A 22,284-nucleotide genomic window follows, 5' to 3' on the forward strand; every position below is an offset into this window, starting at 1 on the left:
GGAGCCCCCCATCAGCCCGGATGGGAGGAGGAGGAAGAGGAGGGAGGAGGCGACGACGACGGTGCCCGGGGGGATGCGGCGGAGCGGGCCGGCGGGAGGCGTAGAGCCGGCTCGAGAGGGAGCGCCGAGCCCTTGTCGCCGCCGCTGCCACCGGCGGGGCTCGGCCGCCGCCTGCAGCTCCGGGCGGCGGCGCTGCTGAGCCCGCGGTGCCTGCGCGCCGCCGCCTCCCGCTCCTCGCCCAGCGCCCCGGCCGCGCAGCGCCAGGCCGCGGCCGCCCTCCCCCAGCGCCTCCCGGGCGGCGGCGGGAGGCAGCAGGGGCGCGATGGCGTCCTACGTGGATAACAGCTTCCGCCAGGCGGTGATGAAGAACCCGGCGGAGCGGAGCCCCCAGGTAAGCGCCCCTTGCCCGCGGACCCCGCGGCTCCCTCGCACGGCGGAGGGGCCGCCCCGCTGCCCCCGCCCGCCCCGCGCAGCCCCGGCCGGGGCAGCCCGGAGCCCCGCGGCCCCGCTCCGGGGCGGCGCGGCCGGGGCTGTCCCCCTCCCAGCTCCCGCCGAGCTCCCCAGCGCCGAATTCCCGGTCGGCAGCTCCCGGGAAGGGAAGGCGCGCATTAACGCGACAACTTTCCTCCTACTCCCTAATTCTGGGGGAAGGAGAGGGAGAAAAGCCAGCTGGGTTTGTTTTCTGAGGGTTGCTTCCGGTAAAAAGAAAATGAACTTAGAGTATAATTTTTTGGTGGTGTATTTTTTCTTTTTTTTCCCTTTTTTTTTCTCCCCCTCTGTGTGTGAGTGTGTGTGTTTTGTTATTGCCCCGGAGTACGGGTGGCTCAGGATTTGAATTCAATCCCTACTTTTACAGAGCTGGCTGGAGCTGGCAGCGCTGTTTCATAATGTAGGGGCTGAGGTCAGTGGTATTCTTGGCAAGTCCTTGCTCTCCAAAGTAGGGTGAAATCCTTACACAATGGCACCAGGCAGGAATTTTTTAGATACCTGCGCCGGGCTCCTGGAGCCCTCTTTGTCAGAGGAGTGTGTGAGTTGAAGCTGCTCGTAAGCGTAGTTGCGCTTAGAGAGGCTGAGAAAGGTTAAGCTGGGGACTGGAGTGCGTACAGAAACATTTTGACTTAACATGACCTGAAAAACAACTAAAGTGAATGAGTTCCTTCTGCTCCCGAACGGTTGCTGCAGTGGCTGTTGCTGCCAACTGTCTAAAGACTAATAAGCTTTACACTGATCCCCACATCAAGCCGCGGTTCAATAGCTAATGATACAAGGAGTTACTTTGCTTGGAGTTGTAATGCCATCTGTCCTATTTTCTAAAGGCTTGTCCTGCTCTCTGAGCAGTCCCTGTGTTCGGGTTTTGGGGAAGAGATGCTGTTACTGATTGTTTTGGCAGGCGTCCGACTGGCTGGTGATGATTTCAAATTGGGGCAAAGAGGAAACCTTGACTTTCGGTCAGCACCCATAAGTCATTCCTCCTACTATAGATACGTCATTGTGGTAATGTTATTTTTATCCCCGTGCTCATGGAATATGTGTGAGAAAATGAAACTTTGCATGGAAAAACATACTGATTGCACAGGCATCGTATGTGGCGTGCCTTTTTGGCAACTCTATTTTTTAATTTTTTTTTTCTTTTATGAAAAAAAAAGGAAGCTGCTTCTGGAACATGTTTTTGTGGTGCTAAACTTGTTTCTCTGTCCTTGTTTGACCTTTTCCAAATGTCTGTTTGCCTTCAGTGCTGGACCCAGCCCTTTAGAGTGTTGTGAAAGCTGAAGGAGGCTGAGTGCTCTCTCCTGGGGAAGACACTCTCTGCAAACTCGTAGCGAGGTCACTTGGATTGGCAGAGGCATAGATTCCAGCTGGGAGAGCCTACCAGCAGTGTCCAGCCTCAGGACATGGTTATCGAAGCATGGTGGGGTGTTTGGGAGGAGAGGTGCTGCCAGATGCTCAGAAACCACTAGGTCAGGCTGTGGGGCCACCAGGCTGGCTTTGGGGGATGATGCTTCCCCTGTGGCATGATCAGTGCCATGTGAACTGTTAAACTTTGTCATATCCTTGCCAGTTGGCCTTGTTGTCTAGAAGGGCTAATAAGGAAACACGAAAAGGCAGAAAGTGAGAAATGACGCAGTGAAGAATCCAGCCCGAATGCAGGGATAAAGCCCAGTGAAGGGCATGGAGCAGAGAGCTAAATTGGGAACACCAGGACTGCGTTAGTGCTGTGAAACTTCCCGAATCAGCACACTGGCAGCCTGCTGTGGCAATCACCACAGGAAAAGAAGCCCACCCTTAAATCCATGAAACTGACACTGGCCCAAAATAATCCACAAATCAGACCAAATATGTGGGAAAGCTAATGTGCTGATGTTAGCAGTGGAAATACTTGAAACTGGTGGTGCCCTCCTGTTGCTGCTGGGGAGACTGGGCTTGCAGCAGAAAACTTGGTAGGTGTTTTTGTAAATGGATTATGTTGAATTGTCTGTGTTAGTTTTCTGGTTCTCTGTTCAGGAAGTTTGATTTTATTTTACAAGAGTATTGCAATTTGAAAGAAATATGCTTATGCATATCATCTATCATTATTATGTGTAAAGGAAAAAATATATAGAAAGGTACAAAGACCTTGTTTTTCCTTCTTCCCTTAAAGTAACTTATTGTCTCTTTACTTGTATTTTCCTGTCCTTGCTATGCTATCTCCAAAAGATCGCTACTTAATTTTGGCTTTTGGGAAGTCATGAGGCTTCTTTAAAGCCAAGAGAGGGTTGGAAAGAGAAAATATATTTATCATATTCATGTCAGTACAGGAAATAGCAAGAGAAATATGTTGGTAGCATATTTGCTTCTTATTTACGTTAACAAACTCTTTGGGGCTCAGCTTCTCCCAAATCACGATGAGGTAAATATCTGTTTGACATTACTATTCACCCTGGACTGTCCGGGTGCAAATTTGGCACCATGCCTTCACTGCAGGCTCAGAGGAGAGGAGTGACAGAATGATAGCCAGCATGTACAACTTCGAGAAGTAGGTCTGATAAACATTGTTGGAGATGGCAAACTTAACTTGGCATGAACTTTTGTAATGCAGAAATCTCTTGGTAATTTTGGATTGGGATGAATTATTTTTTTCTTCAATGTAAACGGTGTATTCTGCAGTTGCTTCCATAAATTCATAACTTTGTATCTCTTTGGTATATCCTCCTTTACAGAGTGTTCCTGAATTTTGTAACTCACAACTCAATATTCTGTTGGCCAAAGAAAATGAAAAATACAAGGAAAGGATTTATATGTGGCCTGCACTCTAACATGCCTGTTGTGTAACTCTTCTCTTTAATTGATGTATTAAACGATTCATTTTCTCTTTGAAGACGTGAACTAGGAAGTTAATTTAACTGCTTTGGGGAATCTAACTTTTAAATGTTCATAAATTACAAATGGTTTTATGCCCTTAAGCTGTGAGTAATAGCAATCTACTTTTTTTCTCTCCTAACGTCCTCTTGCGAGGACTTTTATAGCTTTAAGTCTTTACAAAACAAATTCTTTTTGGCATCATAGGCCATTTTAGAAAGCGTGCAGTTTTATACTGGTGTAGCGTGGTCTGAAAAAATAGGACTGTTTTTGTTTTCAAACAAGAGAAACTGAGCCCTGATCTTTCTTTATCCTAACAACTCATTTGCATGGCATGGTATGTGAATAGTTAGTTGCTTCAGAAACTCTGCATACTGTTCACTATTTTTATGCCATGTGGTGATGTCTGCAGGAAGAAATTTTTTGAACGTGTGCCTTATATATGTTAGATGCCTAAGGTTTGTTTCTGGAAACTGCCGGTGCAGTACACGAAGGCAGTTCAACACGGCAGTAATGAAGAGCAGAGATATAACAGCATCGGACCAGGGCGGAGGAGAGAGCTTTACAGTAGCCCTTAGTTTGATACTAATGCGTCATTTAATGTCAGAAGACATCTAAACAGGATGCTGTTGTTAAGTAGATACTCCCTTCTTGAACACTTGAGAGGAAAAGTGCTTTAATCATAGGATGTACCTATGCTTTTTCCAAATAAACTTTCAGCTTGTTCCCCAGTTGTGTTATTTTTATACTTGTAACCAGTGATAGCATGATTGTGTGCAATCTTCAGATAAGCCAGAAATGAACATTTTCTTCTTGATACAGTGATCTCTTAATAAATAAATACAAGGCTGTGTAGTTTAATGGGATCAGAGAAACTAAGCATTTTATATGTGAGTCTAGCAAAAGAATATTTAGTCTTTAAATTCGAGCTGATCATGTGTCTGTATATCAAATGCACCAGAAGACTAAAATGATATTTTCAAAAGAGCTTATTTGAGATTTCTTTCCTTTGAAAAATAAAAATATTTTGGAGCTTGAGTTTTGCTTTCAGATTTTCTTCACTGTCAGCATGCTACTCTGTTGCCATCTTTTTGAGGTGAGCGTTTACAGAGGAGGATAACCCCTGTTATCAGGCTGCTAACAGCAATATAATGCTGAGAACTGATTCTGTTGCTAAATTCTTCTGCTGGTTTTTGGTAGTCCTGAGGAGCAAAGGACTGTGCCTGGTATTTAGTTGATTTGCATTGATATAGTGGTCTTTCCATAATGCATCTCAGGGCTTTGTTGTGTGGTTGTTCAGGAGCAGCCTTACTTTGGCAAGGCTGGATGTTCTGTCTCTTTCTGGGGAGCCCATTTGGCCAATAAAATTAGATTCCTAACTGTGCTTCCCATGGTGGTGTTCAGGCTTTCTGCTGACTGCAGTGACTAATTCTGAAGTGGGGTCATGAGCCTGCTATGTTTTGTGTTAACATTGGGACCATCGTTAGTAACACAGCTTAATGAAAAAAAAGGTTGTTGCTGGTTCTTGATCTGGGCTTCTTTCTTGCTCAGCAGTGGACTTCACTGCCATCATAAAGTCAGCCGTAAACATAGTTGGTCTGAACCAAAAAAACACCCCAACAAACCTCTAGATGCTGTAGGGTTTTGGAAACTTGTTCAAAATAGTTAATATGCCCTGAATGTGTCTGAAAAACTGTAGGTTAAGTGGTGCCTTGTGGCTCTTGGGCTGTAAGTAGAGGGGTGGATACAGATGAAATCAGTTAAAATACACTAATGTATCTAGAGACCTTTAACCATAGGGATTTTTCCTGCTGTGTTTCAGCACTTAACTGAGAGCATAAAAAACAAGTGAACTATTGGGAAAAAGTGATACCTTTACCTGATAAAACAACTATTTGACTATTTGTTTAGTGCAGAAATAACACCAGAGAATGTATTTTGGAAGTAAGTGTACTTTTTTTTTTTCTCTTAATGTTTTTCTCAAACCAGTGTTACTATGCAGCATTATTTCATGCCCAACAAACTTATTTGTATGAATATATCCTTTTGTGGCTGATAAGTAAAGCTGAAAATCCTTGCATAGCTCAGATTTTCTTGTGAACTCTCTAATCTCAGTCTGTTGAAACAGCCCTGGCATGTTTGATTCTGAACTTGCAGTGTCAATTTTCATGTCATTTTCAAAGCTAAGGGTATGTACCGCAATGGGCTGCTTAGTATCCTGTTTGTTTTGAAAGAGACTGTGCTTATTTCCCAGTTTTTCTAATGGGCGTGTGTGTGTCTGTATTTTCCCATAGCCATTCATGTCTTCATGGCCAAGATCTTTGAGAATGGCAGGAGTATTGACTTGTTAATTTATTTTGCAGTAGTTCTCCCTTGTCATAGGGCTAGTACTTTCTGCATTAGTAGGTTTCTGTGTCTTTTAATGATAGACATTTTGCTGACACTTGCAAAGACCTTGGTATGATCAGGAAACCTTCACCTATAGCACAGAAATAGCTGAGTAGAAGCCTTATCCTAAACACTTGTGTGCTTTCTCATTGCATCAGAAGATTGCAGCTTGGTTAGCTGTACGTATCCGAGCCGGTTTGAAACTGGGAAAGTGAGTGAGGGTTTAACTCTAGCGCCGATAAGCTCTGTGCAATTTCCTACTTGATTAATTATCTGTTTGGTAGAGTTTGCTTTTGATTTCTGCCCTGCAGTAGCTGCAGAAGTGGTTGTCTGCCCTGGGTTTGGGCTGAGTATGTTCCTGTGAGCAGGTTTTTGTCAGACTTTGTGGACACAGTCTCTTTCCTGCACTTAAAATTGGGAGCCTTTCCATGGCATTCTTGCCTAGGACATGTACTGAAGTGAGCAGTGCTGGGCCCAAAGCCCAGGGGTCTTCTGCTCAGTGCAAGCTTGTTTTGTCCACTTGCTTCCTGAGGTTCTGTTCAGACATCAGAGCATGTGTCTTTACTCTCCGTGATGCCGAAGGACTGGAACCTTCCTACCCATCCTCACCCACCCCACCCTTGTGTGGGGTGTAGCGCATGGTGCTGCAGGGGAGGATTTGGTGGAGGAGGATTATTGTAAAGCAAGACTTGCCCTGGGTAGGCTTCCTCTTCTGCCAAAACTAGTAACAAGCAAAATCATCTCTTGGGCTTCTGAGACCAAAAGGACTGATAGCTCTTTCATGTCTTGGGTGTTAAAGTGTAGGTCAGCAAAAGTAAGGGACACACAAGCATCTTGCCAGGATCATGTTTTTCCTTAGTGAGAAGTTGGAATGTTTATTCACAGAGAACCCTTGGTACCTGAGGGAAAAAAGAAAGATAATTTAAGTGTAACCTCTAAAGATGATTCATTTATTTTTACGCTTATTACAATATCCTTTAGCTACGGTTTTTTTGGTCAGTTATTGTTTCTTGTTTTTCCATTGTTTTAAAAAGCCTCCATGTGTAAAAGTTTTTAAAAGTCTACGCTTATGCAAATTACTGAGTAGTAACTACTAGCAGTAGCAATTCATTCTATTCAACTACTGATCTGATTTTAATATTTTTTTTTTCTCTAAATCAGAATGTTGCTACTTAATCTGTTAGCATGTTTCAAGAATAACTATATGTACACTGAACAGTCATTGTAAGAACTTTGACTTCCTCATTGAGGGTTTTTTGTATCCTCATGAGAAAATATATTTTGGCTTGTGTTTTGGGAACTTTCCCACAGTAGGAGATCTAATTTTTGCGAGGTATTGTTTGGGAATTCAAAAGGAGCACTGGCAGAAAGATAGCTCTACAAAGATGCTTTGTGAAGGGCAGCTGAGCCTGCGCGCCTTGCTTGCTGCAGCCAGTGTTGCAGATTTAATTTGCTGGGTATATTTTGCATGAAGGGGTGTATTTGAATAAGTCTCAAAATGGAAGTGGTGCTCTGCTTCCCTTTTTCTGAAGTTGGTGAAGTTGACCACTTTTCTTGACAAGGGAGAGAGAGGAGCGAGCCCTACTGCAGTGCTTTTCTTACAGCTTTGTTTGCGGTTAAAATTAGCTATTTGTTCTCTCTGGGTATCTCTGTTACACCCATAGAGCTGTAGATGTGTTTCTTTGTGTATGTCTGTCTTGTCTGACCTGAGTAAGAGTGATTAAATATTTGATTTAGAGCAGTTCTAAGGAATTCTACTCAACAATAAAGAGCAGCATGTATATCATTACCTGAGCAAAACACTGAAGGAATAAGAAAAAATTAAAGTATTTAAATGTTTTTAGAGGAGGGGAAAAAAGGGCATGAGTTTGCTTTTCAGCACTGATAAAAATTGAGGGAATATTCTGATAATAATATTTATGTGGAGAGCATGATTTTCCTATTTTTCTCTTATTTGTGTGTATTCTAATAAACGTGAACAAAGCAATGAAGCAGCATCTTGTGTCAGTGTAGATTAACTGAGAATGGGTATTAAGTTTCATGAAAGACACATTCGTGAAGCATGCCTGTTGTTTACTGTCTTTACTTGGCTGTTTGTTTCAGTTTGCTTGCTTTTTGTATGTTTAAAAGTTAAAATAAACTTTGCTTAATGAAAACATTTATTACTTAGTCGTTTTGGGCTTCTAAAAGAGAAGGTGGTTCCCATTACCCATGGATTGTTTGCTTAGTAGTTTGTTGTTTTGTTTTTTAGATTATCTTTGTTCTTATCTTTTTAGATTATCTTAGTTCTGTATTGTTAGGGATATTGGTGTCTCATTTTTATTTTACTTTTACCATAGTTGGGAAAAAAATATTGATGCAGCCTTTTCCGTCTGAAATTAGTCATTCACACTTTTTTGCCCTCTTACGCAAAAAATAACTCAAAACTTGGAAGGGTGAGAAAGAATGTTACACTGATGTGGTTTGTAAGCAGTTGATGGGAAAACAAGACTGTTTTCCCCCAATATCTGCTTGAGGTTTGACTTGCTGAAATCAAAGGCTCAATCTTTTGTGGTACATTGTATTGCTTGAGCAGCAAAGCTAGTTGTAGTGGGTTGATGCTGGCTGGGTGCCAGGCACCCACTGAAGCCGCTCACTCACTTCTTTTCCCGTGCTGATGTTCTCTGCTGCCTCATTCCTGCCCGTCCAGCTGTTTGTGAGGCTACTGTAAACACAGGATAAGTGGTATGATCTTGTAGCTGAACAGAAGAAAAGGATCTTACTTTTGAGAGATTGTGTAGTAGGGTTTTTGCTTTCTAAAATTTAAGTGACTCAGTCTGGTTTAGATTGTGGTTCAAATGTTTGTGTTGGTGCAGCTGAAGGTGTGAAGACCTGTGATACAAGAGATTGAAAATAAGTTTTTATGGTTGTGTGTAGGAACCTTTGAAATAGCTTAACCTCTTCCAGGGAGTATATGGTGCTCCATTTCCAATCACTGTCTAGAAGTATAAAAAAAAAGTAAACTGGATGTAATGTTATGACATTATTTAGTCTTGATGAATTTCCTAAAATAAGACTTGTTTTTAACTTAAGGGGCATGGGTGTGAGATGCTTCTTGACAGAGATCTTCTATTTTTGTTAGTTCTGAAGATTAGCATCAAAAGAAACCTTTGTAGGAAGTTTCTTGCTTCCTAGTGCCCAGTGGAATATAGCAATGTAAGAAGCCCGGGTTTTAATGCTACCTTTGCATTCACTGAATTGGGTAGGGAAGACGCTAAGGCCTGGGCTTTGGGGTTTTTTTTGTGTTGTTATACTGAATCTTATCTGTATTTAGATTGGCTTGTTGTATAGTAGTTGAAAATGGGATGCTGGTGGGCTTTTTTCCTGGGGGCAAAACAAAGAAGTGACACTTAATTTTATTGACATGCAATTTAAAAGATGTACACATTTTTTCCATTTGGTATGTGAAGTCTATTGGGACATACCTAAATTATGTACCCTCTATTGTTTTTGTTTTGACTTTGAGGTAAGTGCTTAATCTTGTCAGGAAACCATTCCCCCGCCCGCACAGAACATTTCCTCAAAATACATGACCTTGCTGAAATCAGTTAGACGTTGCATTATGTGAGTGGCCAGCACTGATTTGAATGGTTCTGTGGAGTTTTGCTATTTGTCAGAAGACATGTCAGAATACACAGCGTACATGGCAGTAAATATTTAGATACATTTTGAGCTGAGAGAGGCTTGTCTGTGCAGCATTGCAGACTACTTTTGTCCCTTGCCAGTGGTGCTGTGGGTGTTCAAAGTGAATTCCCTCGCCAGTGCTGTAGGACAGGCAGGCGCTGCCAGAACACAGCACCCTACTGCTGACTTCTACTTGGGTGCAGTAGCTCAGGCAGCTTTTGAAGGTGCCATAGCTATAGTAATAAAAAAAGATGGACTTTGTTTAGGCCATCAATACCTATGTCAATATTCCAAAGTCATGGCATTTTATTGTGTTTCATGTATGATGGTGCTTTATGTAGAAGTAGCTTTGAGCTTTATATGCTATCACTTGCTAAATTAAAATGTAGTTGTTCTTATCTCTCGATCTCAACTTGTGGTCTTTACCTTTTGTCCCTCCGATTCCCCTTTCCATCGTGCTGCAGGGGAAGGGAAGGGGAGAGTGAGTAAGCGCCATGTGCTATGGAATGTTTCCGTAAGAACATTAAATTGGGTAATACTGTTCCTAAACTACAACGCCAGTTCTCCCTGTGGAATTCTTCTTCAACTCTGGAGGAACTGCAGTCTCCAAGAAGAGTCAAAAACTGGAAGAAAAAAGCAGGTGCTGGATGCTGCTGAAGCAGAATGTCTGCAAAGGTGTGTAATATGGTTGGGCTTTTATCCCAGTTGCTAAATTCATAACAAAATGCTGAAAGCTGAAGTGATGTAGTTGATCATGATGCATTTGATGATTTCCTGTTAAGGGTGGCTAATACCTGGCAGTTTCACCAGTGAAGGCAGCTTGAAATTATATCATTGAGTGAAATAATATTATCTTAAGAAGAATAAATAAATGGGAGTGTAGTTCATAGATATGCTCTGAGTATGAAACAAGAAATAAGATTTTACACTGGTTAATGATGAGTGGTGTTCAGGTGGTGTCTCCCTCTAAACTCAATTAGTGCAGTAACTAAGTAGCTTGAATATATTCATTGCTAAAGTGCTGGTGAGCAGATGGTAAACACAGTGAGGCAGTTTTCACTCTGAGTTACAGGAAAGTAGTTGTGGGGGTCTCAGTCTGAGTTGCATTTTGTGTTCTCCATTGATCCTATGCTACACATAGCAGAATAGTGCATCGGATTTGTTGGGGGTCTTCAGTGGATTTGTTACAAAGTGGCACAAAGCACAAAAGGTCAGATGTCTGTGTGAATTGCCTGCAGTGGCCTGCTCTGAAGACTGAAATATTTCACGTGTGCCATGGATATGGAAACAGAAGTGGCTTCGCCAGCTACATGCTGACCAGGAACAGGCGCTTGCTGGAACGAGGGTAATTGAGCTTACGTCCTTGTCACGGCTTCTCCCTTGCTGCTGAAAGCTGCTAATTAGCGCCAATGACTTGTTTTAATTCAAGATGACTTTGTTGGAAGATGCCAACTCCTTGGTCCTAGGCCACTGAACAACTATCAGATGGCAGCACAATTCCAGCTCAGCTGCTAGAAATGGCTTGAGGTAACAGTGCCAAGGGAAGGGTGATAGTTGTTTTAGTGCTGTTGTAGGTGTTTGCCAAGGTGGAAGAGAGGAGTACGTTCCATCTCTGCTGTATTTTAGACTGCCATTTATTTTAGTGCTGTTAGCTTGTATTTTAGTAGACTGAGTATTGATAGATAACTGGTCTCCACTAGTCCTAAATCCTCTTTAAGAGTCTTATTAAACTCTTTAATTAAAGATGACTTCTAGAGGAATATCACTTTAGTAACTGAAAAACTTCTAGACTACAGGATATTGCTGGAAAATGTGATCAATGCAATGCATGACGCAGAGGGGATGAAACACTCTGTTAGCTTTGTAAAATGGTTCGAAGAACCCAAAACAAAGAAAATTGAGTTTTGCGATAGGATACTTCTTCCTGGAGTATGTTTCAGAATTCTCAGGCAAACTGAATCCTTCTCCCTTCTCATAGTCATTCATTGTATCTAGCCTTGGGCTATGGTTTAACCTCTGCATTGTTAATTTGATATCCTGTAATTTTTCCCTTTCTAAACTCCTGTTGGAGTGCTTTTTGAATTTTGTGCCTTAGTCATTTCATCAGGTATTTTTCTTACTAGGTGAGCACTTAGAGCAGGGTGATTTGGCTAATAATTTATTTCACATTTATTTATTTCTGAGTAGGAAAGAAACTCACCTTTATTTATAAATTGCAGTACAGTGTATCTTATACAGGTTATTTTTCACTTCTGAAACAAAATGTACAAATATTTTGAGTCTGTCATCATTGTAATTGTCATATGTCAGATTTCTACCTTTACCAGGTTTGATAAGCAAACATTGCTGTTTAAGGTCTAATGTTCTTATGCGAATGAATATTTTATGTGAATTTAAAAGTGAAGAGAAAATAATGGCACTTTCTTACAATCCATCTTGGCTTGATAGTAAACGAACATATAGCCATGACGAAAGTAACGCGGTTTATAGTGACATAGCCCACATAAATCCAGTTGGATTTGCTGTTGATGTTGGCCCACGTTCCAGCATGTGAGTTACCTTACATTTCTTTTGAACAAAGGAGGTCTGTCTGAAACAGGTGCTCTAATGGTTACCCCGGCCTTCATAAATAGCTTTTAGGTGAAGTATTACTTCTGTTAACCATGAGTAACTTCACAAGGCACCTTGGTTTACTGCATGAGGTTTCCATTTTATATTAAAAAAACATCGATGGCCACAGCTTCGTGGTATTTGGTGCCTCATAAGTCGCTGTTTATTTTTAGAGCACACTTATCACAATTTGTCAGCCAAATATTGGCCTGTCCCCTTTGCTATTAGATAGCTGCTGAAATGCCATTCTCAAGATAACTTTACTTACTCTGGTTGTTCCAGGGTAATCTTAGTTTCAAAAGGAAATAATCTAAAACTTGCCAACTCTGCAGAACACGTAAAATAGTAGGAGACGTGTATATTAAGTATAGCAACCATATCATAATGTGTTAAACTTAATGTGACTTAATGGTTTTGAGTGTCTGTGGTAAGTTGCCTGAGTGTGTTGAAAAGTTTGAATGTTACTTATGAACGCTAGTGAAGAATATTTCTAAATTGGTTGTAAAATGAGCCAGGAGATAATGAAGAAATAGCTGGGCCAGTCTCTAGGCTGGTAAGTCATGGCTGCTTGCACACTGTGCATTGCTTTAGGAAAACCGTGTCACAGTTTCTTTTAAGGAGAAAGGAAAGTTCTGCTTTAAACAAGTGACATTTGATATCTTACTTGATTTCTTTTCCTGTTTCTTCTATTTATAGATGTCTTCAGTTTGGGATTTATCTGAAAGCTAAGGTCAGGAAGTGCCTTCCTCCAAAAATGCTACTTGTTGTGGTTTTCTGGCATGTCCTGTCCCCTCTCCTTCCCAAAAGGAACTGTACAGAAAGTATTTTTCCACAATGAAACTCAGATCCTCAGCTCTGCAGTATCATGCTGTGACTCTGGCATACATACACTGGTTCACCTTGAAACTTTTAAAAAGCATTTCTTTGTGTACACGACACTTACGTGACTGATTAAAACACAAAAGACAGTAACCAATTTCAATTATTTCTCATTTTAATAGAGTCTACATGTGCCATGGGATGTGGAGGCAGAGGAACATAGGCTGTATCCTGTTTGGTAGGACTCATTTCCCATTTAGATTTTCAGATGACCTTAATGACTTTGTTTCACATAGGGATACATTTATATTTGTGGGCGATGCTCATCCATTCCATGCTTCTACAAACCATGTAAGGTCTTGGAGGATCTTAAATGGGAAAGGTCTCTCCCACCTTGAAGGTCATGAAAATAACAAGCATATGATCATTAAACATGCACTTTTTTGTGAGTTCTGGTGTATGAAAGTGGTTCTCCCCAGTTTGTGTTTACAAACAAAAGGCTTAACCACTTAAACTAGTCCTCTGAGAGTACAGCAATCCTGAGGGCAGCAAAGATGTGGGAGTGCAATGAGGGCTTTTGACTAAGCTGTTTTTTTCATAGTCAGGGTTCAGTGCAAGGTCTTAAATTCAGGATTGATTTCTCACAAACAGCCCTATTTAGTCATTCAAGTTTGCACTATTGTTTATGCAGCAGTACAACTGAACTTGTATGCTTGTGGTATGACCACTTAGCAAGCATGCACTGTAAAATACATCTGAGGAATAAATAAGAAATTTAAAATGAAGTTATATTTGAAGACATAATTAAAGTCTTTAACTAAACAAGGGTCATGCACCCAAATCTTCTTGTGATGTCACCTTTTGAAATTTATTTAAATCTGTGTAACTTATTGAAACCTCTGATGGCAAGTAACTCCTTTTTGGAATATGGGTTTGACAGTATGTTATATAGTCTGTAATGACTATTTTGTTATCTGACTCTGTTTTTATATTTTTTCGTACTTCTGTATGCAGTAAACTACTTTTAGAATTAAGACTGTCAGCATTAGCTGAATATTTTGTTTAAATTAATATTTGTGTATCTGGTTTTTGTGTAACTTTTTATAATGGACCTGATTAATTTAATACTTTGCATTTGCTTTAGGAGACTTTGCAGTGCATTGCCTTGAGCAGGTTTCAGGAAAACAAACAGTGAGTTTGATTGTTACTGTTAAACTGTCTCATCCTCGTTGTGCTGTGCCCAGTTGAAAGAGGCTTATGAAGCCAGCTCTGTATGTCTGAAAGTTTTTGTAGCTGTTGAAATTCAAAGTACTGAACAGAATGTTCTAAATTTATTCTAAAAAGTAGTGTGGCATTTCTTAGGAAACAGCCACAAGCAAGGTATTTTTCTGTGTTGATACTGTTCTTAACCTTTCTAGTACCCTGATAACTGACATATCAGTTTTTAATTCTATAGTTAACTAACAGAAGGGATAAAACCCCAAGTGTCATATGGGTTCCAGTAATCAGACGTTTTGTGAAGTAGTGGACCTGTTCCTTGTTTTTTGTCCAAGATATTCTGTAGAGTCTACAGACAGAAACTTCTTGTTTTTACAACTTTTCTTTTGCTTTCAATTAGTCACCATAATAATTAGGCTGCTTTCATGTTTTTCTTGTATTTGTAGCACACGTGTTGTGTGCTGAAGGTGATCCTTTTTGCATCTGCTACTCAGTTTCTTAGTTTAGTAGCGGCTGTCTAAAACATCAGAATGGACATTTGTCTTTCAAGATGGATATGTGGGTTTGTTTTTTTTTCCCCAGAAGAAAATGACAAAATAGTGTCTGTAAGGAGTGAACAATGACAAAGTAGTGTGTGTAGATGATCTATGACCGCCTCCAGTGACAGAGCATCAGAAGTGGTGGTCTGCAGGCAGCACCACGGTGTTCAGCAGCAGCTTCTTGGTGTTGAGTCATTTCAGCAAATTCCAGCTCTAAGGATAGCATGGCCCTGCAATGCCTGCATTGCAGCTGCTCTGAAAGGATAACCTGCTCAGAGTACACTTACAAAACTTGGAGATGCTGCAATCATGAGTCATTTAGAAAATTTTAGTTAGGAGCCTGCTGTTCAGGGAAAAACACTCACATGCAGTAGCTTTTCAAATAGATTCCAACTTAATTCATTTATAAATTCTTTACTTTGACAGTATTAAAAGGAAACTATTCCTGGGGGATTAATTTACCATTTTAATTAATCACCTCAGGAGAAGATCTTCTGTGAAGATCTTGCTAAAGATTTTTCCTGTAATTAAAAAACTCCAAACCAACCAACCAACCAACAAACAAAAAAGGGAAAAGAAGAAAAATCACAAAAGATGTGTGTAAATAGGTGATCTGTGAGACCACCTGCTAACCAGAAAATTGCTTTTTGATCTGAGACAGATAAAGAAAATAGTGAGAATCTTCCAGGTAGGTGTGAGATAGTGACCTGATAAGAAGCTAGATACAGTAAAAACGTTGCACTAGTTAACATAACATCACTCACAGAGTGGGTCATCTTTTGTGTGTTTCAGCTTGCATATTATACCACCATCACCCAATTTTCTTTGATGAGCACAAGACTTATTTCCTTTCTCCAGCTGAGAATCTCCCAGTTATTATCAACCGTAATTTTAAATTTTTTTCCCCCTTGGTTACACTTCTCATTCTACTGTTTTATTCTCTCTGTTCTTCTTATTCTTTTCATCGTTGCAGGCTTTCTGTGTGTGGAACTTTAATTCTGGTTGGTTTGTGCTGCTAGGACTCAGCTTTCTAAAATTGCGACATTATTCAGTTTGGTAATGAACAATGCAAGAAAAATGCTTTAAGGGGTAAAAGGAATTCAGCCTGTCATAAGCACTAAAATGTACTTGCTGCTTATGGGCAGATCCCTCCTTCAGCCTAAAAGCTATATGGGATTTATAAATCCCATGTAGTGTCAAAATCTGAAGGGTGGTTTAGCAATTGCCCTGACATCTCTTAGTATGCTGAAATTAAAAAAAACAACAAACAACCAAAAAAACCCTTTTTATTTTTTTTCTTAGCTTGTTCCTTATGAGATTTCTATTTAATCAATAGTTTGTAGTTTACATTTGCTTTTTGTTAAAAAATAAAGTTCTCAGTAACAACAATAACACAATTCTGAAATGACATACTTTAGAAATGGTTACTGATTGTGTTTATATTAAAAAAAAATACTCTATTCAAACATCTGTTTGCACTTGGATAAAATCAAGAAAATGACCTTTCTGTCCTGTGGGGTGTGTGCGGTTTCTTTGGTTTTGTTTTATTTTGCATTATAAATAAATGTGTTAGGGTAACTGGAACTAACACAGTGACACTGAAGTGGTATTGCTTGGCAGCATGGAATGTTTGAAACAGCAGGAATATGCTCTATATGTTCAGTTGTGGAGGGTTTTTTGTTATTCTGTTCTCACAATGCTGTCTTCAGTTAGTGTGAGTTACAATAACTATTAATACAGACCTAACATTTCATAATCATGCTTAGTTTGAACAAATAAAATGTCTTTAAGAAAGGAAACAAAACTTCTCTGCTTTGTGTAGGAGGACTGTAAAGTACCTTAAATGACTGTAAGAATGAGGATGTACTTTCCAAATCAGTATTTGGAATTGTGGGTAGCAATTTGTCAGTCTTTCCCCATGTCTGGTAAAGATGTAATCTGGAAAATCAACTGGCAAATTATTCAAATGCCATATTCCAGCTTTAAAAGTATAGGTGGCATCCAAAATCAAGTATTACTAATTTTTACTGGAACTCTGGAGGTATTTAGTTGAATTTCCAAATAATTTTGAGAAATCAAGCTTCATCTCTTGGGTTCTCTGTGAGCTTGTTTGACAAAGTAGAAGTGGGAAAAATTGTGGATTTGGATACTAAGAAATTCATTAATAGTCAGTGTAAGCTTAGAGTTGAAGGTAAAGATATATTTTTGCATGTGTAAAGAAATATTTTTATGCCAGGCTGCTTTGCTGCCTACTGCCATTATAGCTGGGACATCAAGCCAAGGACTTGAGTGCTCTCTTTTCCAGATAATTTGACTTCTTATAAATAAACTCCAGTATGGATTTTTGTGTCCAACTCCTTTGAGCATCTCTGGAATTTACAACAGTTCCAGTGATAGTAATGTAGAAAGAAACATCTCCTGGTGTTGCTGTGCTCTGACTTGTTCTGTAATTGCTACCCTGTGGACAGCTGAAAGATGTTGCCTGTTTCAGAAGGCAGATCTTAAGGCTTTTTGGTTGTAGGCTGCTGTTTGGACGGACCTTACAGTCATTTGAAAATTAATTTTAAAGTACCACAATAGCTTTATCTAACCCTGTCTGTCTGCCACCCATGTGCACTTATTTTCAGGAGAAACACACCCAGGAGAAAATTGTGTATCTTCCAGGTCCTGCAGTTTGACTTGGTAGGTGAAGCTGTGAGAATCACAGTCTCGGGTAGCTAATTCAGTTACAACCTATGTTTGTGTCAGTTCTCCATGGTTAGTTTGTAAAAATAAACAAAATTGGGAGAATGATACAAAAACTTTCACCAGTCAGTCTTGATAGTGACAAAAAATGATTATTAGTGAAACTATCTTTGCAGTCAGGGAAACTCGAGCAGACTTCTGCTATGGTTTCAGATAACTCTGACCCTTTTATCTAACTGGAGGGAGGGGAGTGTTTTATCGTAGTTACGCTGGGTGAGTTGAGATGTGCATATAGACGTGGTTGTTGCCAGTGGAAGTGGATGTTCTATTCTTGCCTAGATGAGGTGCTGTGAATCGACCTGAGCATCACTGTGCTGCTATGTGTGGAAGGCTTCTATTGAAATAACCATCTATAATTGTTTTCCCCCCTTCAGAATGAAGAGGGCATCCTGTAAATCTGTAGAATGCATTCTGTATACAATTAGTGTTTTTCCATTTTAATGTGACCTTTTCTTCCTAAAGGAATAGTCTCCATTATCTAAACCCAAGAAAGGTAATTTGGTATCAATATTTTGTCCTGTTTCTCTTAAGAGGAATTTAGTGTGGCTTGTGTAGGGGGAAAAAGCATTTGTATACAAAATAAGTGTAAACTCCAGGTTGAAAAAAAATGTTGGATTGTACCATATGACCAAGTGCTAATATTAACAGTAATGTGGGCAATAATTACTGTCTTGGACAACCTGGAAATATTAGCTGCAGGCATTTTAAAATGTTAATAACCTTCAGTCCACTAGTCCAGACAGTTTGTGAATGCTGAGGAAGTTGTTAAATAATGAAGTGCAGTGATGTTCGCCAGAAGCGGCCTAACAGCCAGCAGAGGAGGTACTGCTGTATGTGACATTTTCACGTGTAGTAGATGAATATTAACCACTTTACCAGAACAATGTCGTTTTAAGAGGATGGTGGTTTTCAAAGGCTAAGCCCCAGATGAGAAGTACAGGAAAAGGAATGAAGTAGAGGAAGATAGGAGGTCAGAATAAGTGGTGCATGTTTCCAGGTTGCTTCTTTTTCTGCTTCTGTTACCTGTCCCCTCCAGCACTTGGCACTTGGTCTGCGGTTCTTTAGAAAGACATATTGTTTCATTTACTGTAGTGGCAGAAGAAACTAAGTTTCAGAGGGAGGTTATATAAGAAGAAAGAAGTAGACTCCAGTTTATAGTTATTCATCCCATGTTTTTGTATAAATACAAGTGAGATAAGTTTTAAGATAATTAATTATTGATTTTTATTTACAGAAAGAAGTATGTGAATATCTTTTATTGCGAAAAAATTGTGTGAAGAGCTTTTCCAGTATGGCCAGGTTTTTAGCTTATTTCTACTTCTTTTCTCCACCATGTGTTGTTTTCATTCAGATTCAGGCAGAAATGTGCTTTAACTGGATTTGAGCATCTTCATGATTTAAATTAACTGTATTGGCAAAGGTGTTCATGCACTGATTTAATAGGCTCTAATGTCATATATAAATTGCATGCAGTAGGTTGTGGGAGTTTCTCATGTCTGGACTGAGATGCTCAGAAGGAAGAGGAATGTAAGTGATGCTCTCCTGTACAATGGCACCAGTCTAGCTTATGCTCTGATCAGCTTTCACACAAGCAAAAATTCTTCTGATCATGTCATATCACCAAATACTCATTTTGTTCTGAGAAGAGACATAACTGTGCTGGCAAGGCAGCTTTTGCAAATGTCTCCACTTGTGTCAGTTAGGTTTGACTGCTTTGCAGACTGTTGCTTTTATAGACCTGCCTGGAGAGAGTGAGAGAGAGTGAGTGTAGGTGTGATAATAACAGCTTTCATTTTAATAAAATGTGAAGTGAAGTGTTTGTAGTCTCCTTGCTCTCTTTCTGTACAGGTATTACTTCACCAAAGAATTAAGTGGCTCTTAAGCTAATTAATGACTAATTAAATGACTGTTAGCTAATTAAGCTAATTTTTGGATGTCTATGGTGTCAATAGGTATGTCTCATCTCACTGCTGCTATTTGTACAGGAAACAGTCTTACAGCTTTCCCATACATGACAAAAACATGGTGCAATGCACTACAAACCAGGTTTGGAGAGCAAAAAGGATGAGGGAAAAAAGCTAAGGTGGTAAATACTGCTGTATTTACCATTAGGCAGGCTGACTTAAAAGTGAAGCTTGGAATAATGACTGTGTTTCAGGAGGATGAGCAGGAGCATGGACTGACTGGGCCTTTTTTAGTATGATTTCTGAATTTACTAGTCTAGCACATCTTTCAAAAAGAAGTGCTACTGTTGTAAGGGGAGAGAGGGAAATCCATAGATCCTTGACTGTATGGTTTGAGGAGAAGGATAAAATTTTCCTATGGGGAGACCAGACATACTTCTAGTGAATTAATAAGAAAAGCAACCTTTCTAAATGTTTATGCTTGGCTACCAAACGTTGCTTGTAGAAAGGAAATTGAGAGGTAGTTAACATTTTGGTCCCACTTTCATTGACAATATAGTACCTGTAAATACAGGCTTAAAGTATTTAAATATTTAAATTTTTTTTGTTGCTTAAAAACTGGTTATGCCAATTTGGAATTGAAATTAACACTGCTAATGTCAATTAAAACAAGCAAGAGCTTCCAATTTCACTGAAATGTCCTTACATGGAATAATTACATTTTTAATTCTTTATTTAAAACCAGACAAGCCAGAAGAAAACAGAAGGAAATTATTGATGCTGGCATTGGATACACTGCTAGCACTGCTTCAAAACATGAGCAACATTAAAAATTAATACATCAAATAAAACTTGAATGTATGAAGAAAATAAATAACACTTCAAGATGCCCATTATCTCAAAATTGTTCTTTTACAGTAAAGCTTATAGGCTCTCGTATTTCTACACAGGAACATATTCTAAAACCTGACAAAGACTCAGCCTTTGGTTACTATTGGAAATGAAATGTATTTGCTCTTTGGTGTCTTTAAGACAGCCAAGCATTTGACTTTAAATGATCTTGAAGTGTTAGGAGTTGCATCTGTATTTGTGTTTGGAATGCTCTTGTTCTCTGAAAGGCTGTAGTGCATGTAAGGGATTGAAAGAAAAATCATGGCAAAATGGTCGTAAATACATAAATCTCTTAAATAATGTTTTTCCTGATTCTTGGTTCCAGACAGTACTCGAGAGAGAAGTTTTATTTTGGTAATCTGAAAACAGATCTTTTTCCATCATGGCTAAACAGTAATTTTAGACACAATGTTACTTGTGTAAACTGTGGAGGCAAAAAATAGACTTCCAGTAGTCATAAGAGCTTGTTTTTCATGGCTGTGTTGTTGCTCATAGGAAGGTTTTCAATTTGTTTAATTACAGCTTGCTCTGTAGACAGTGGAAAAAGTTACAACATTTTCTTACCTGATAGTTCTTTTTATATACTTTGAAAGCTGACATGCCATATTTGACAGGAAAAATGTTTGTTTGTTTTTTACACCAGCAGTTAAGAAGCAACTTCTTCAAGGAGTCACTATCTAGATTTACCACGTTTAAAAGTGAATCATTTTAGCACTTTTGACAGCATGCATTTAACAGCACGTGTTGAGTGTAGCAAAGAGGGAACAGCAAGTAGATGGAGTGGTCCATCAGCAGCTGCCAAAACTGTACATTGGATTTTAGCCATAGCTATTAATCATTTCTTCTGTGAAAAGGAAAAAAATGCATCAAAAGCCTTTAGGGCGTTGGGAGGGGAAATTCCTTCCCTCTGCTAAGCAGAGAAATGTACTTTATTTAGTCATACAGCAGCTTCTTAAGTTGTCTGAACTAGTGGAGTTTGCTTATGAGATGTTTCAGTTTTATAGGTTTCATTAGTTGCAAATATACTAGCAAATGGTTTTTCTGAAAATGCAGCTGAGGCCATCAGAATTAATTCATTGTCTTTTAAACAAAGCTGCAAAAATTTCATCTATTAAATTCTCTTTCTGTGTTTCCACGGAGGAGAAAGGGAGGACATGAGCCAAAATTGCTTCTGTTGCTTCTTTCAGGTGTTGCAAGTTCACTTTCTCTCTGTTGCCACCTGCATTTTTTCTTTTTTTCCTGAAGCCCCCCCCCCCCCCCAAATCATGTAATGGTTCAGGTTGGAGGGGACCTTTAATGGTCATCTAGTCCAGCTGGGCAAAGAGCAAGGCCATCTTCAGCTAGCTCAGGTTGGCCAGGCTGGCCTGGAATGTGTCCAGGGAAGGGGCATCTACCACTCCTCTGGACAACTTGTACCAGTCATTCACTGGCCTCATCATAAGAAAAAAAAATAGTTCTTCCTTATATCTAGAAGATAACTCTATTGTATTTCTAAGCTATAAACTTCTGCAACATTTAAAATTACTCAGACAACATCCTTTACTTGTGTGCTGTCGCTATCAAAACATGAGTTGTGCTGGATTGAAAATAGAACTCTAGAAATGGGCGTGTTGGTGGAACCTGAAGAAAATGTTTTTCTTCAGATTTATATAAGCTGCCCAGACCGCCTGACTTGCTAAGATTTAAAGGGATGTGTCTTACAAAACCCCTGCAGTGAGTCACAAACATTTTTTTATCTCAGGAAACTTTGAATTTCCATTTCAGGAAGTGGAGTATAAATAACCTTCTGTAAGAAGACCAGAAATTCTTTAGATAATATAAAAAAAATTAACAGTAGGTAATAAATGGCTGATATTTTCAAGGCCGAGAATTAGTCAAATGCAAGTCAATGATATTTATACAATTTTCAATTTTTTTTTAACACGTTTAGTGTTTTTCTAGATCACAGATACTAAAATCGTTCCAAAGCTGGATATGGCTATAGAGAGTCTTTTTTAAATCCTTCTTTAAAATTTTGAATTAGGGATTTGGAACAGGGGTTTGAATAATTAAAAAAAACATAATAAATGGCTTAGTATCCACCAGTATTTCTTATTTATGCTTGCATTGGTAAAAACTGGGCTTTCTGTCAGCATAGACTGAAAAGAAAAGGTACTTTTTGGGTCCTGTAA

At 39.5% G+C, this 22,284-nt stretch overlaps 1 protein-coding gene across 6 annotated transcripts in view; it reads left to right on the plus strand.

Annotated features, from left to right (window-relative positions):
* Nucleotides 1–22,284, plus strand: part of RAPGEF2 (Rap guanine nucleotide exchange factor 2) — a 183,096-nt gene continuing 160,812 nt past the window's right edge. For 4 of the 6 annotated variants that reach the window (XM_058837518.1, XM_058837519.1, XM_058837520.1 and 1 more), the window contains exon 1: nt 2–391. In XM_058837518.1, coding sequence (XP_058693501.1) covers nt 323–391 — 69 coding nt within the window. In that variant the 5' untranslated portion in view covers nt 2–322. Of the gene's footprint in view, nt 392–22,284 lie in introns of all 6 variants that reach the window. The other 2 variants (XM_058837522.1, XM_058837521.1) reach the window with 1 other exon arrangement.

This window comes from Poecile atricapillus, chromosome 4, assembly GCF_030490865.1.
Source record: "Poecile atricapillus isolate bPoeAtr1 chromosome 4, bPoeAtr1.hap1, whole genome shotgun sequence".
NCBI classification, from domain to species: Eukaryota; Metazoa; Chordata; class Aves; order Passeriformes; family Paridae; genus Poecile; species Poecile atricapillus.